Raw genomic sequence first — 17,384 nt, 5'->3', positions numbered from 1 at the left:
CAAATCAAGATTTATTTCACCGCCTGTATTGCCTTGGGGCAATAACAGGGTGCATCTTGATTTCAACAAGGTTTTGACCTTGTTTATGGAAGCTGTAGCCGGCTGTAGTGCTTTTTGGCAAAAGCCGGCTGCAGATTAAAGATTTATTTCACCGTCTATATTACCTTGGGGTAATAACCGGGTGTATCTTGATTTCGATAGGTCATTCGAACGGCCATGAGTTATCATTAACCTAACCGGTTAAAGCCGTTTGAGTTTATGACCTGTAGAACAATGTACCACACGGAAGGGAGATGTTCTCTTCGACGAATTCACCCAAATGGGCGTCGCCGGATGCCTGCTCATGTTTTGGCCGAACGTCATCAAGGTCAATGGGCTCTTCGTTTTGGCCGACTGCGGCAGCAGTAGAGGTAGCACTCCCTAGCCGTTTTCTGATTCCCTTTCAGGGAACCCACTGACCCGTCATCCCTCTCAAACTTGATCAGCATGAGGGATGGGATGATGACTGCCTTGGACTCGTTAAGGGTAGGACGGCCCAGAATGAGATTGTAGGCGGTCAATTCCTCGACCACCAAGAACTTGACGACCATGTGCCGTCCTTCCCCCTTCTCTCCTAGCCGGATGGGTAGGTCAATCCTCCCCACCGGATGCACTACTCCTCCCCCAAAGCCGACTAGGGGGTGAGAAGCCTTGTGCATACTGCTAGGCTTGTACTTGAGCTTTGCCAAGCACTGATAGCTGATCCAGACGAGCTCCCGGTATCAATGAGGATCCGGTCCACTCGTTGGTTGGCAACCTTGCATTCGATGACAATTGAGTCATCATGAGGCCGCCTGACCATACCCCAATTCTTCTCAGAGATGAAGACCTACTGGTACGAAAATATGCACATATTACAGAATAGTCAAATCCCGCTTATCGAATAATAAAAGCATTAACAAGTAAGATTAATACCATAAGGGTAGTCCTAAGTTCTGATTTAAGCTCTGAGGTGGCTAATATTACCTTAAGTTAACCCCAGTAGCTTAAAACTGTTTATCAACACTTTAGTAATAATCAGAAAGCTGTACAGAGATTAGTTTTTAAATTAGACGAACACTCATGTGAAATAGAAATAGTACTCGGTGGGTTGCATAACCTAATCCTCTTAGTTTCAGTGATGTTCATGCAGGAAACTGCAACTGCAAGAGCATCCACTAATCCACTGTCCTCTTCCAACTTGCACGAAGAACTTGTCGACCTGCTTGTCGACGAGTCATTGTCTGAGTCAACTCTGTGTGAATCAGCTGGCTTGTCCTGTTTATTTTCTGATTCATTCCTTTTTTTTACAGTCACGTCACGTGAAGTCATTCTCCTACTTTTGCTCGGTGTTAACTTAAGGGTCAGTGTCTTCAAAGGTGGATCAGCATAGAACAAAAGCCATGGATGTTCTGTCACAAATAGATCATTGTATTAGAGCACCATAACATGAGCACACACAAGCAAATTCACCAATTAAGTTGATAATGGCTTTTCGTACCCTCACACTTATATTGTCAAATAGCACAAATGACTGAAGATAAAAGAGATGGAAATAAACAATCAAAACATGACCAGCAGTTAATGTATTTTACCCTACCTAACATTAAGAAGCTGGGGTGAGAGAGGAGGGGGGGGGGGTGTTGGGTGGGTGGGTGTTGTTGAGGAGTAAAGATGTTTCCTCTAGGACAGGCAATAAGAAGTGGTACATAATCGAGTGGGGGCAGTGGTGCTTGAAGGAAGAGGCCGTGATGGGAGATTATTACCCTTATTTGGGGGGGGGGGGGGGGGGTAATTCTTATACCTAGGCCCCAGAAGCAGGGGTGTACTTAAAAACCCTGAATTGGGGGTAATCTATTACCTTCTCTTCCTCTCTCTTTTTCACCAAAATTACTAACCACCTCCACCCATTCACAGCCTCTTTATTACCTCCCTTCTGCCCATCATGAGTAATCGCATTCCAAGCAAGCCTTAACAAACAACTTTTTTCCTCATTTCTTGACTTTCTGGAAAATAAGAAAATGTGCTAAATCTTATTGACTTGTGCAATCTCACTATCAAAAGAAACACTCTAAAGTTGAATTACTTGACTTGCAGCAACCATAATGGTTGCAATCTTCATTATTCTAGTTAACAAGCATACATAACTAAACAATGAGAAGCAAAATTAATATCAACCCTCAATTTATCTCATTTGCTACAGCACGAACATCATCAATTCTTCTACACCGGCAACCAAAAATGACCAAGCATGCATAAATTCCAAGAGTGAAAACAACTTTAGCATCATAGATAGATTTACCATCCTCCCAACTAGCCAATAGGCCCAATACCCTAGATCCGTATGTAAGCATCACAACTAACTCAGCTTTAAATCTGCAAAAAGTTTAGCTGCCTCCAGTTCACCTCTCATAGACTGTCACCATCTCCACTGCAAACATGCTCTGTAGCTTGTTAACTTGATTTTACAAGCTTGAACTATCAGTCTAACCAACTACAATGATAGTCTAAACACTCATAAATATAGATATTGTGATTCGATACTAAACAAGGAGGTGCTAACTGCCTCTGTTGACGGCTTCCTCTCAAAAACCTCCCCTCCCGACTCCCACTCAAACAACTCATAAATATGAATTAGAAATGGAAACATAGGATTCAGTCACAATTTAGGTAGCACATAAGCAGATATGAAAATGGGAAAGGATATGGAAACATAAAATTCGGTCTTAACCTACGTGGCAGAGAAACAAATATAAAATGGGAACATAAATAGAAACAGAAACTCATTAAAGATCAGATGATCAAGGTGAGGGGAAGGATTACAAATACTTGAGGATAATACTAAGAAAAGATTTAGTATCTTTCAAGGGTCCCTTTTTTTTTTTTTTCTTTACCACTGATAACTCTGCTATACGTATACGTACTCGAATAGATCTGCCATCAAATCTACAAATTGAACAAGAAAGAAAAAGGAGAAATCCACCGTAACTCTAAACATAAGATCCTCCAGTTTCTAGTTTGTCATTTTTTCGCATCAAATATCTGTGACTACTGTCAATCTAAAAGCCTAGAAATAAATTAATAATTAAGATATATGTGGAAATGAGTGCAATTGCTTAAAACATCATCACATGACCAATTCTAGGGCAAACAGCCGAACACATTTTGGATGCAAGAAGCAACCTGTGAAACAAGCAGCAGAGGGTGCTAGACTTTGCAGTGGAAAGACCAATAAGAAAGACTGGAACTTACTTAGTACTTCATCGGCAGATAGTCTTGTTGAAACATCTCTTGTTAGCATACGGGCAATTAAATCCTTAGCAGGCTGTGAAACTGTTATCCATAAGCCACTATCAAAATTAAGATCCACACTCTTGATGGACTCGAAACAAGCTTCTAAAGAGCTTCCTTGAAAGGGTAAAACACCAATCAAAAGTGCATGAAGAAGCACCCCAGCACTCCAGATATCCACCTTTTCTGAATATTCACCCGCCAAAATTTCAGGAGCAACATAAGCCGGAGTTCCAACCACACCAGACAAGCTCTGACCTGAAAGGAGACATCAAAGAGTAAAAAAATTATATATTGCATTTTTTTCTCTCCTCCCTCTATCCAGTCACTATCCCCATTCCCCCCTAGTGTATGTCTGTTGATTGGAGGGAGATGTGATCATGTGAACAGCAGATAATTGACAAACATACCACATCAACAAAGACATACATGACACGAACAAAATCCAGGATTGCCACTTCTTCGAGTCACAACAATATGACCTCAGACTTCATACCTTTATAGAAATTTACATAAAATATACGAAGTATTTAAAAGCACAAATCATACGAATCGAAAGTGATGCTTATAAATTGATGACCATAAATTGCAATGAAGAAGACCAAACATGGCAAGCTCTTAAATGCAGCATCAAGCATTATAATTTATTAGCCCACTTACCATTAACAATCCTAACTGCCAGGCCAAAATCTGCAAGCTTCAAGCCCCCTGAGGATGTAAGAAGAACATTCTCTGGCTTTATATCACGATGAACAACACCCATATCATGACAGTACTTGATGACCATAACAAGTTCTCTTAGTATGTTAGCAGCCTGCTGCTCACAGTATCGCCTTTCCCTTGCCATTTGGTCAAGCAATCTCCCGCCAGGGCAAAATTCCATCACAAGATAGAAAGATTCAACATCCTCATACACTGCCTTGAGTGTTACAATGCCCACATGTCCAGACAAATGTTGCATAATCTCCACCTCTCGATGCACAGGTTCTTCCCCTTTGGCTAAAGTTTTACACGCAAACACCTCACCACTTGCTTTGCTCCAGCACATTCTCACAGACCCGAATTTCCCTTTCCCAATCGTAGCACCCAAATAATAATCCTGCTCAATCTTTTTCTTCCTTCCTGTTCTGGTAGCTGCATCTATACAACCTATTTTCCTTTTAATACCTCTCGTAGGTGACCCAGAAGGCAAGCTACCGTAAGGTGGAGCAGTAACGACACCACTCACTCTACTCTCGGACAATCTACAATCATCTCTAATTACATCTTCCTTTCCCCTTTTTCTTAGCCTAGAGTAATCTTCCAACGATACATGAGACCTATAATATGCTATTGATGAAGTATATCTCCCACCATTCAATAGCTCCTCGACTCCCTTCCTTTTCTTACTCGGCGACTTCATCTAAATCCTTAATTACTAAAAATCATTCATCAGTCCACATTGTCAATTACTTCCTACACTCACACTCTAACTAATCAGTAATCACTACTAAACTGAACATTGTTGCACTAATAATAATTAGCAAATTACATCAAACTACAAATTAAATCAAACTAATGCTATAACTAATTCATCAATAAAATGGACATAAATTTTCTGAAAAGCAAAAGTTCAGAAACCAAATTCTTTCTTTATCATTGTAGCAAGAACCCGCCACCAACCCAAAGCCAACGCATCAAAACCCTCCATTGTTGATCAAATTCTGAAGAAACCCCAAAGAAAAGGACCCAAATCAAAATACTAAACTACCATAATAAATCAACAATAAATCCCACAAAAAAAGAAGTTAAATTGAAAACAAAAAGAGGTATTAGCCTACCTTGAAAATCAGATAACTTTTTAATTTTCTTAGTAACACCCATTTCAGATCAACAACTCAGTAATTCTTCCACAAACCTATACAATCAAACAACAAAAAATCAACAAACCCAGAAACAAAAACAAGACTATAACATCAAAGATCAATCAAATGAACCAAAAATCAAAAAGGAAGAAAAGGAGGAAAGAGAATACCTTTGATAGAAGAAGAGTGAAAAGAAAGGTAAGTGAAATGAAGAGTGTAGAAGAGAAGAAAAGAGTGAGAAAAAGGAGTATGAGAGGTGCTAATAATTACTGGGGATACTGTATTCAGTGAGTACAGTAGTCTCTTTAGTATGGAAATTTGTGGGACTTCGAGGAACCCGTGAGAGGGAACATTTGTGTATGTCTATGGTGGGTGTTAAGCTCTTAGCGTTTAATTTTTCATTTGCTTTGTATGAATTTCTTCTCAAGGAGGAGATTAGGGCTAAATATAAGGGGATTGAGGTTGAGGTGTATCAAATCGGATTGTGTTGTATCAAATCGGATTTTCCTATTAGTTGATTTGATTAGCATAACAATTTAATGAGTGGATGATTGATATATTACGACTTTGTGAGTGATTGGTTTTGGAAAAGAAAATATTATTGAGGAGGTTTATTTTGTGTGGAGTTATGTTACGTGAGGATTAAATTGGTAAGGTGCAATTGCATTTGGTTGGAAATTTAATGAGGAATGTGTTTATATAGCACGTGATATGCATTTTTTAATTTTTAAATAAATATAATTGTGATGAATATTAAATTGATGTGTATACTATAGGAAATTTGATCGATGCATATAATATTGGACTCTCAATAAATGAGAGATGAGACTGAAAATTATATACATAATATCGGCAAATAAAAAATTAATAGCAAGAATAAAAAGGGGAAAGTTTTTGTATTCATAATGTTAGTTATAATTATTCAAATCTATTCACAAAATTGAAATGATAATTGATAAAATGTTCTTAATTGTCATAATTCCATAATCTACAATTTCTTAATTGGTGACAATTATTTGAAGAATTAATGTCAAATTTTAACTTGTCAATTATGACTGACTTGCCAATGATGAGTTTCCATTTAATTGTAACTAACATCATAAATTATTTATCATTCCATTCAAGCCCATTGATATATATATATATATATATATATATATATATATATATATATATATATATATATATATATATATGTATATATATATATATATATTTTTATATATATATATATATATTTTCAACATTAACATTGAGCTACAAAAGGTATTATTGTATTTTTAGGACACCAAAGTGCTCCCTCCCTCTTATATAATCGAGAAAAATAAAAATTATAAAAATATATACTCCGTATAATGAATACGACAAGGCCTCATATGACCATACACTTTCTTACATATAAATCACAATACAACGTTATGATAGAGCAAAGCATGATCCTCGTTCTCTTTAAAATCACATACTCGTACATTTTAAGCTCATTATTACTAGCCATTAATGATAAGCAGTTTCATTTACCAAAGATGGAAAATCGAAACAAGAGTTGTACATGATCGGTGACAATACATTGAATGGAGATTCTTCCAAAAAAAAAAAAAAAAATTTATCTGCTGGCGTTTATCAAAACTGTCATCAGGCAGGCTTTAAAAATACCACGCCTGAGTAGCAAGACTCATCTGCCTACTTTTCACCCACCGTAGCTGCTTGTGCCTATTCCGATTCACTGATAGCATCATCTTTCTCATTCAAAAGGGAACGAAAAGTTTCAGCTGTTTCCGTAAATCCAGCTTCTACAAAAGCATTCGCCAATCTATCACAGAGGGATCTGTCAAAAACTGAAGTTGTGGAGTTCTTCCATTGATCTATTATTTCTTCTACTTCTTCAATATGACCTAGCATCAAATATGAAGACAAAATGGGCACATAATTGCGACCAATCATTTTATGCTTAGTCATTCTTAAGGATTTCCATATCTGGTCAATCATATCCTTGTTTCCAAAGCCAGCATGAAGTAAGATGAGGAAATCATAGGTAATCCATTCTCTCTGAGTAACAGTCTTTTCAGCTTCTACAAGAGAGCTACCCCCAGAGCTGGAAAGTTGGCCAGTTGTAACATAAATGTTAGCAAGGTTTCGGTACCTCACCCAACCATCATCAGACTGAGGATCCTGGCTCATCTCAGAAAGAACGCTTCTGACACCATCAATGTCGAGAGTTGCAGCACAAGAGCTTATCCAAAGGTTATAAGTAAAGAGATCTGGTGCCACATTATGGCGTTTCAGCTCTTCAATAACTGAAGAAACCTTCTCCATTTGACCCACAGAGATGTACAAAGTCATCATCTCGTTGTAGGTAATGGCATGGAAGAATAGACCTGACTCCATCATACGCTGAAAAAGCTCCCCGGCTTTATCAGTTAATTTAGCACATGCAAAGGAGTGGAGGAGAGCTGTGTATGTTTCATTTGTTTTAGCATCATGTGGAAGACCTTCAAAATATCTTTCAGCGGCATCAACCCCGAAAACTTTTGTCATCAAATCAAGGCGAACAGCATAGTCAGAATCAGATAACTTGAATTCATTATGAGAAACCATCCATTCTGTTATCTGTATGGTAACAAACCATTAGTTAACTGACCATTAACTCAAGCATCACAAAACACTTAAAAGTATAAAAAAAGAAAAAACCCTACCATGTATATTAGTCAGAAAAGGTCAGAACAAACTCAATTAGCAACATAAAAACAGAAGAAGAAGAAGAAAAGGCAATAAGAAAGAAAAGTGTGTTCTTTCCCATAGAATGAAGCCAACATTCACATCAAAAGGCAACGGAGACAATGAGAATCATTCGATATACCACAGTATAATTGAAGGCTAGCAGTCATATTTTAACAGGAAGATTTGGTACAGTATACATGGGGGGCATAAAAACAGATTAGAATCATTGGCCCTCTCTTATATGCCTAATAATATTGGCAATGAACCATTTTCAGACTCATTTGTGACAGCTTTTCACAGTGAAATTATACCATTCATAGAGAAGTATGAGGTTTAGGAGCAGATGGTTAGCAATAGTAAAATTCAGAATTAACTAACATCTTTGCAGGCACAGATTTCCTACCAAAAAAATAAAAAAATAAAAAAAGAAAAGAAGAAAAGAAAAAGCTAGTTCACATCTCGGGACTACTTATTTTCATAGTAGCCATAACAATACAAGAACTCGTTAAACATCATTCTTACAACTTACTTGTTGCCCTGATGACAAAACACTAGACCACAATGGGCAGAATCAACCATAATTTCTCTTTCTTCTATCTTAAAACAAAAATTTCTAGACCTATATTCTAATCAGACATAGTCAGGGGGAATAAAATTATCTCAGAATAGCTCACACAAGTTAAAGGTCAATTATTCTGATTTCTTCAGTATCACTGTATCAAGGCCTATCTACCTTGCTCATCTCAGTTATATAACCATTCTTGATATCCTAACATTACTATCAATAATAACCCATTCTAGATAATGCTTCATGGATGTCTGTTAAAAGAAGCCTCCATACCACTCCAAGTCAATAGGATGTTAGAGTATGGACATATAGGCTCTCTGACTCAAATAAGTAAGCATAGCTGCAGTGCATTTGCCATCATTGATGTTCTTCAGACAATGACAAAGTTGAGCACAATAAAAAAAAGAGCTACAACATGTTTTGATACCAAAGTCAGGATAGAAATGTAAATTCAGCACATTCCACAGCAGCAGTATGTACATCCACTAGCAGGTTTTAAGATATTTTTCTCAATAAAAAGGCACTGTTTGATGGAAACTATGGGTGATTTCTGGTTTCTTTATCCCTGAGTTGTATACTTAAACCAGCTAACCAGGAACTTTTATATTTTAACACAAATACTCACGTTGTATGATAACGAAGACAAGGTCAAGAAACTCAAAAACTTCAAGTCTTCAAAACGGATGAATTCTGGAATCATAATAATAGTTGAAGCTGCTGATGCCTAAAACAAACAGCACACCCATATGGCCATCTTTAAGTAGTACAGGCTTAAAATCATATAGCATAAGAGTGTATACTTTAATTTCTGTGCCAAAATTAAGCAGCTTGTGTTTCCTCTGAAACTATTTCCCCAAATAAGGAAGTGATATTCAGAGTATTTATTATTCACAGTAGAAGCACCATGAAGCTTCCAATGTCACAACAATTTTAACATCCCTTATTTCAGCAAGATTACAAAATTGAGAGCAATACAAAACAAGCACACCATCAAACACAGACCACACATGGACATCATAGTAGGGCCTCTCGTAGGAACCCGAATCACAGCCATATTCAAAGAATTACTATAACTTCATTAGGTTTCGGAATCAAGACTAAAACTTTTTGAGTATCCATAATGACACGGAAGCAATTTAGAAGCCTTCTCTTGCCTTCTTTAGTCTGTTCTCTATCATAGACATTGTAGAATTCCCTCAACATCAGAGACTACCACTCGCAACATCACAACTTTTCTGTATGAAGTAATATTATAAAGATTCCAAAAAGTTTAGAGCTAAATCAATTCTTATGCAACTCATCTTACAGACCCAATGACAAAAAATTAGTACTCTAATTAAATATCCCCATTTTAGAAGCTCTATGTTCCAGCATAGTAATCAACCAAATTGGTACCCCTTCACCCAAACACACTATAATATAAAATCTAGCTATCCTAACCTAATCCATTAATCAACTTCGAAAGGTGACAACTTTCTCTGAACATCTCAAAAAGACCTCACATCTAATAACATTGTGACTAGTCTATAATCTATATCATTGGGTGCAATTCACTTTTTCCTCCTAAATTCAACTCTTAAACTATGTTTTCCCTTCATTTACTTAATTATAGTACTTACAAAATAGCTTGAAATTCTAGTTCTTTATAAATTCAATGCCATTAATTATGTATATAAATGATAAACTGAAAACACCACCCAAAAAAAAAAAAAGAAAAAACCCAACAAAAATAAGAAATAAATATAGGAAAAATACCTCAAGAGCGTGCTTGTAACGATTAGATTTACGAAGGTCTCGAGAAATTTGACGGAGTTCTGGGAGAGTAACGGAATTGCCCTCATTGATCCATTTCTGAATAATATTAGTGGCGCTTCGTTTAGGAAGTCGAAGACGGAAGATCCGACTCTTCAAATCGTCGGAAATTTGGGGAGAAGAATCTTCAAATTCTAGGGTTTCGGTTATTAAAGCGTCGGAAGTTGAAGTGGAACTCAGAAATTTCACATTGATTTTGGTGTTACTGCTATTAGTAATGGTGATGATTTTTCTGCAAAATTGAGATAAATGTTTGAGAAAGTGAGCTAAATGTTGAAAATTGAAGATGAGAGAGAAAGAGAAAGAATTACCGTCTGAGATGGAGGAGGAGAGAGCGAGCTGCCATGGCGTGGGTTGATGCCTCACGGTGTGAGTATTGCTGCCCTGCTGCTAACTTGCTAGAGTTGTTCTCATATAAGACTTTGCGATTCCATTGCCGATAAGATTTCACACCACTATTATGCCGACGAGACCATACTTCTAGTAAAAAATGGAGTAAATATGACACTAGTTAAATGGTACCGTATGCCATATGTGTATTGAATGGGGGGATTTAAACCTATGACCTACGAACATTGTACACAAACCATCAATTTTAACCACTAAATCAAAACTTCATTAGTTGAAGAGAACTTAGGTGAATAGGTGTACGAATTTCACTTTTGTCAAGTTCCATTGTTTTTACTTCACTTACTCAGTTTTCACAACGGAGTAAAATTTTTATTTTGGTAGTAAGAATTCAACTAACTGATGTTTTCTAATCAAAGTTTATTCTTTTGAAATTTCATCACAAATTTTTTCACCAAAGATGCATATATTACAACTCCAAGAGAATATTTTTCAAAATAATATTTCGAACAAGTCTTCTTATCAGAAGACAAAAACTGTCATTAGGCAGGCTATAACAAGATGCAGGATTCGTCAATCTATGCTCTTCTCAAGCCCTCAGGTAGTCTTTCAAGTAAAACGTCTTGACCAGCATGACTGTTTACATTCATCGATGATATCAGGATTCCTGTTTCAGAAGTATATGGAAACTTTGAACACTCAGTAAATCCAGCTTCAGCACAAGTATCCCCCAATATTAAGGTTGTCAAAATACAGTTCACAGAGGAAACTGCAAAAATTAAATTGTTGAGGTCTTCCCCTGTTGATCCATGACTTCAGCAGGATCTTCAGTATTCCCTCACATCACATATGATGACACAATGGGCACATTGCTGCCAATTTTGCTCAGTCGCCCTCAAAGATCGCTGTTTTTGGTCAACAGCATCCTTGTTTTCCAATGCAATATGATTTAGAAATTAGAAGTATGTTGTTCCAGCTTCTACAAAATAGGTAAGGTGTCCTGTGGTCACAGATATATTAGCAAGGGTTGGATACCTCATCCAATCTTCATCAAATTTTGGATCCCAGCCCAACTCAATAAGATTGCTTCTTTGTACAACATTGATGTTGAGAGTTACTGCACAAGAACTTCTCCTAAGGTTTATATGTAAACAGATCTGGCCAACCTTTTGGAGCTTCAGATCTTCAATAACTGCAGAAACCTTCTCCATTTGCCTCACAGACATACCAAGTCATCACTTCACTGAAGGCCATGGCACTGAAGGACAAACAGAACCTTGATTTGCTGAAAGAAATCCTCAACTTTGACATTATCATGGCCATACACTCTGTAATCTGAAAGTGTCAAAGCATTAGGAGTTAAAGCACTAGCCATTGGTTAAGAAATTCAAGCTTACAGAAAAGCAACTTCATGAAATACTCTATCAAAAACCACCAAGTGAACAGCAAAGTTTAATCCCCAAAAAGGTGGGGTTGACTGCATGAACCTAGAATTTATCTCTGGTGGTCATCCACAAAGATCCCTTCCTCCATCCACTTCTATCTAGTGCTACACGCACTTGACAGGTAAAAAATTTCAGCAACACTACCATAAATGAGGCCTCCATTTGCCCTTCATAGTAATAACAAAAGCAGGAGAAAAGCTCAGTGAGGAAAGATTACATTTCAATTTACTAGATACTCCTCAAAACAGCTATGCAGAAAGGAAGAGGAGCATTTTGTCAGAAAAATTGATCAATACATATGGGGTGTGATTTTTAAACCAACTACAGTATTATATTACAATAAATGTATATATGTTCTACAAGAAATTGCCTGCTTACAATTAATCAAATGTTGAGAGAATCAGAGGATTAGCAAGTTAATGTTGCGTTGTTGGGCATCTTTATACACACACTGACACACATCATGCACAGCTATATGACCTATATGGCTATATCCCTAAATGTAGATCTAAATGATTTCATGTGTCAATACAGCAGAAAAGGGAATTTCCACAACAGCCTTGTTATCTGACTGTCTTACCTTCATCGTCTCTTCTTTTTCAAAAGTTCAGCCGCTCGCAAAAAGACCTGGTCAACCTCATCAAAATCAGCTAGGTCAACGTTCTCACTTGACAGCTCGGTCTTTTTTGAGTCTACTGACATCTGACGGAGATCTTCCGCAAATGTTTCTGTGTCAGTAATCTTGGCAGGTAATTTATCAAACTCATGCAAGTATAGATGCTGCTCTACATTTTCTGCACTATCTGAATCTGTCTCAAAAATGTCAGATAAATCTTCTGAATCTGAGTTCACGCTTTCATCTGTAAATGGATCATCATCCTCCACAGTTTTATCATATTGATCCATCAATTCTCTAAGTTTGTCTGAATGGAGTGACTCCAAGCTTGGTAAGGGAGCAGAAGAAATATCATGCGTATCAGGTGATATATTTGTAGGAATTTCAGTTAGCTCGGAAGCATGATTCTCTTTGTTTCGAGCCTGTGCGCGGAGCAGCTCAAGTTCCTGCTCAAGCCTCGGAATATATTTTCTAACAGCCCTCAAAGAATCTCTATATTGAGATTTATCCAATGCCTACAAAGAATTAAACATTCATCTATTAGTGAGCTAAGAGGCACTCTCCCTGATCTGTCCATAAAATTATGCCCAGCAGCAATTACAACAAAATTATACTTCTGATTCTGATTTTGTCAAATAAAGCTATAGAGTAACTCAATGTTCAAGAAGAATATTTCAATATTAAAAAAGTCTAGTGTAAGGAGATGAAAATTAAAGATTTTCAAGGAATTTCTACACAACAGGTCATTGTAGAGCACTAGAATAATTTAACACAAAGTCTAGTGTAAGGAGATGAAAATTAAAGATTTTCAAGGAATTTCTACACAACAGGTCATTGTAGAGCAATAGAATAATTTAACACAATACCAAGTTCTTCAAGAAAGCAAAGATCACGTATTGCATCAAACTGTAAAATGAAAAGGCATAAAAGTCATGTACGAATGAATGAATATATGAGGATTACTAAGAGATGCTTAACAGGCTTGTGTAAATTTTCACTAGTATCCTGAGCTTTGGTTTGATCTTTATGAGGTACCCCACAGCTTTGATTGTTATACTTTAAATTTCCCTAGGAATAAAAGTTTCACTATGTATGAAATGTACCCATTGAATCTTTGACACCACCAACAATTTGCTAGCATAATAGAGGCAAATTGAAATTTTATTTTACACTCTACAGCCTGATATTATGAAATAAAAAATTATCTTGATGTAGAAACAGACAAACAACCAAGGAGTCCCACAAAAAAAAAAAAAAAAAAAAAAAAAAAAAAAAAAAAAAAACCCATCTTTATCATCAGGAATAGAAATAACATATATATAGTAGTATTTTTTTTTATGCCAAAAACCTGATTCATGATATGAGATGATCAAACATGAGAACATTACAATAACATATATTACCTTCTTCCTAGGAAGGGTCACACGTGGTGACATTATTTCTGCTGGAGGTTGTGAATAGTTCTTTCCCCTGTACATGATTATCGTGTTCTCTTCTTGAATGTCTAGTACGATTCCACCAGTCAATCTTGCTAATTCAGTAGCTATCTCCTTAACTTCTTGAGGAGTGAATGTCTTTACAATTACTTGTAGTGTTTGGTGTTTCTTCCAATGTAAATGCATGTTGAGGATTACACCTTGGTATATCCCTCTTCTACCGACAGGAACATAGTTCTTGCACTTGAGGCCCATCTTCAAAAAGTAAAAATGCTCTTCTGGCGTCAACACCTCGGGATCATGAGTTGCCTCTGACCATTCTTTTGGCTCTAACTTCTTCAGTGCCTCAACAAGTCTTTCTTCTTTTTTCCTAGCCTGTACTGAAGCTAAGTCAGAAACAGCTCATTTGTTTTAGTTTTGGGGGAAGGGGGGGCTGTGAAGGAGCATGAGCAAGGGCAAAGAATACCAGTAACTCTAATTTGTATACTCAAGCAAGCTTACGAGCGACAAATTTCCCTTTTGAGATTTGACAGCCAACATGTAACAGCTAGATGAAAGCATAATGTTTGAAGACGAAGTCGGCACAGAACAAAAATAAGCAGTTGCTTCACCCTTAATAAAAATACATATGTCAATTGTCAAACCCTTCCATCCCCACTCCTTCCCTCTCTTAAACTATGCTTGTGATGAGAGGACAGAATTTTAAAAAAAAATAATGCAACATGCCATACATGGAAATCAATACACACACATTATAAAGGATGTTACATTGCACAGAAAAATAGTATAAGAATAAGATTATGAGATGCAAAAGTTGTAAGATCATCACTCTTAAGATAGAGGCAAATTTTCACATCCTGTATTTCCCAATTAGTAAATGTCACATGATAAAGAAACATCTTCCAGTTTAAGGACTTTTCATTCTTCTTGTATAAAACATCAAAATAACAAGCATTGAATAGTTCAAATGCAGAAAGGAGGAAAAGAATGGGATATATGTAGCAGCTGACCTTATTTAGCTTGTATAAGAGCTTTTCTTCAGCAGTCATCCTCTGATGCTCCTTCTTCTTCTTCCACCTGAAGTGCTTTAGCCACCTTACAACTGCTCTCTTTCCCTTTAGTTTTTTCCTCTTTACCTTTGTAGACGCATCCTGTGAAGTAGAGCTTCTCTCAGATTTCTTTAAGGTATCTGCATCAGTACTAGCGCTGTCCAAAAACAGACTACTGTGGAAGCCTCGGTAGCCTGAAATAGAGGAAACTCGAAGGAGTGGCCCTAAAGGAGGATCTTGGACGAAATCCTTGGGTAGAACTTTAGGGAAGCTAGTATAAAATGAGATCATTAGCATAGCCACGAAAGCAACCTACATCAAGTTCAACACATCCCAAACCCACAAAAAGAAAACATATGGTGTATTATAAGTTTGAGAGTTATCTTAAAAAACCGCACCCAACATTATCATCCTGAAATCCTGATCCATTTCATAGTTTGAAGTAACAACCTTTTAGCGGTGATACAGACAGCAACAATAGGGAAGATCCTAAATCACTTTCCAAACATAGACAACAATGACCCTTTGGTGTCACATTATCTCAATCCCTCATAATTAAGGATCGAAACGTTTCACTATATTAGAAGTAAAATTAAACTTGCACGCTCTTTGCACCACATAATTTAGACAGAAGCACATAGTAACAAAACAATTGTAGTAAATCATTAGCCCAAATTTATAAAACATTGACAACTTTCTCAAGACATCTTAAAATAATACATGACCACTACTTTCGTACCAAGGGAGTATGCAATTTGTGTGAAACATAACTACATTGCTGCTACACAAGCGTCAGAACTCAAGAGCCAAAAATTCCCATTAAATTTCCACCAAAACAACATCTCAATCACAATCCCAAAACCCTTCCTCATTCATGTTAAAATTTATCCAATGTACCCAATTCAATGACAAAAAATGATAACATAAAGTATATCAATAACAAAAATTTACCCATCATAGCTTAAGCAAATCAAAACATAATTAGAACCCAAAATTAAAATCCCTCAAACAGAGAGAACTAAAGTAATTAGTGCAATCAAATGCTAATAAAACTTGTAAATTAATTAAGAAAAGGATTAATAAACAATAAGAAAGCGCAACAGAGTGAAAGGAGAGAGAGAGAGCGGGTACCAGGGTGTATGGAGAAAATGGGAGTTGGAAAATAAAGGGTTGAGAGAAAAACGCCTGATTAGGAAGAAGATTGAAGAAGAAGAAGAAGAAGAAGAAGAAAGCGCAACCCTGCGCATTTTATGGTGCTGTGACTGCTTCCTCTGCCGCAACCACCTGCTGCGGTGGTGCCCCTGCTCGCTGCTACTGTTGCTGCGCGCTGCTCTGCTTTTCCAATTCTTTGTTTTCCTCACTTCGTTTACTCAAATTAAAATGAGACCCAAATTAGATTGGGGTCAATAGAATTATGGTCAAACCTCAAAGTTTCGTCTAATGGTGCGAAATAAGGGACGGAGGGAGTAGATTTTATTTACACTCCGGCTCCGTTTGGTAGGGCGTAAAACATTTTCACTGAAAAGCGTTTTCCCATTTTACATTGTTTGGTTTGGTGTAACATTAAAATGTAAAACTTGGGGTGGAAAATCATTTTCCACCTTATTGAAAACATTTTCCCCTCAATTTAGAAGGAAAACATTTTCCATCACAAGTAGAGGGAAAACATTTTCCCTCACAATTGAATTTTCAGTTCAACCAAACAATGAAAAATGCTTATAATGGAAAATCATTTTCCATTCAACTAAACAACGGAAAACTTTTTTGAAAATGAATTTTCCATTGTAAAATGATTTTCATGGAAAACCATTTTAATTGAAAATGTTTTACACCCTACCAAACGGACCCTTCATGTTTATTTAATATGAAAATGGAGTGAGTTAGTTAACGTATGTTGAAAAAGTTAAAATAAATTTTATATGCATAAAATGTTTATTAGTGACATAAAATAAAGATGTTGGTTAAATGCATATATTAAAATGACTAAAGTAATTGTGAGCGTCTTTCGATGAGATGAAAGTGGATTCCAATGGAATAGAGATGGTATGTAGGTAAGATTCGATGGGTTATATATCATGGGATTCACAACTACCTCGAATTGAACAAATGACATGTAGGTAAATATGAAATGTTTATATATTAGTACAAAGTTATGTCAATTAAAATTGTTGAACTAAATACGTAATCATGTAATTTATTTCCTTTTAAGTATTTTTTTTGGTAGGAGGGAGGAGTGATG

General features: G+C 36.6%; 3 protein-coding genes across 3 annotated transcripts; all 3 read right to left on the bottom strand.

Moving 5' to 3' along the window:
• Positions 1–915: 915 nt before the first annotated feature.
• LOC110734210 (serine/threonine-protein kinase PEPKR2-like) lies at positions 916–5,573 on the bottom strand. Its single transcript, XM_021914268.1, has 5 exons — positions 5,324–5,573; positions 5,130–5,206; positions 3,970–5,012; positions 3,271–3,567; positions 916–1,430 (listed from the first exon to the last, which is right to left on the bottom strand). The coding sequence occupies exons 3-5, from the start codon at positions 4,709–4,711 to the stop codon at positions 1,057–1,059; spliced, it is 1,413 nt and encodes a 470-aa protein (XP_021769960.1). The 5' UTR covers positions 4,712–5,012; positions 5,130–5,206; positions 5,324–5,573; the 3' UTR covers positions 916–1,056.
• A 955-nt stretch (positions 5,574–6,528) lies between these two features.
• LOC110734209 (pentatricopeptide repeat-containing protein At5g09450, mitochondrial-like) lies at positions 6,529–10,905 on the bottom strand. Its single transcript, XM_021914267.1, has 3 exons — positions 10,563–10,905; positions 10,195–10,483; positions 6,529–7,760 (listed from the first exon to the last, which is right to left on the bottom strand). Exons 1-3 carry the CDS (start codon positions 10,595–10,597, stop codon positions 6,864–6,866), a joined length of 1,221 nt encoding a protein of 406 aa, XP_021769959.1. The 5' UTR covers positions 10,598–10,905; the 3' UTR covers positions 6,529–6,863.
• Positions 10,906–11,012: 107 nt separating this feature from the next.
• Positions 11,013–16,506, bottom strand: LOC110734208 (uncharacterized CRM domain-containing protein At3g25440, chloroplastic-like). The gene is made up of 5 exons (XM_021914266.1): positions 16,277–16,506; positions 15,107–15,416; positions 14,064–14,471; positions 12,625–13,175; positions 11,013–11,934 (listed from the first exon to the last, which is right to left on the bottom strand). The coding sequence occupies exons 1-4, from the start codon at positions 16,390–16,392 to the stop codon at positions 12,627–12,629; spliced, it is 1,383 nt and encodes a 460-aa protein (XP_021769958.1). The 5' UTR covers positions 16,393–16,506; the 3' UTR covers positions 11,013–11,934; positions 12,625–12,626.
• Between the last annotated feature and the right edge of the window lie 878 nt (positions 16,507–17,384).

This window comes from Chenopodium quinoa, unplaced genomic scaffold (genome assembly GCF_001683475.1).
Source record: "Chenopodium quinoa cultivar QQ74 unplaced genomic scaffold, ASM168347v1, whole genome shotgun sequence".
Lineage (NCBI taxonomy): Eukaryota > Viridiplantae > Streptophyta > Magnoliopsida > Caryophyllales > Amaranthaceae > Chenopodium > Chenopodium quinoa.
Note: the sequence above shows the minus strand (reverse complement) of the source record. Positions and strands in the feature narration are given on the sequence as shown.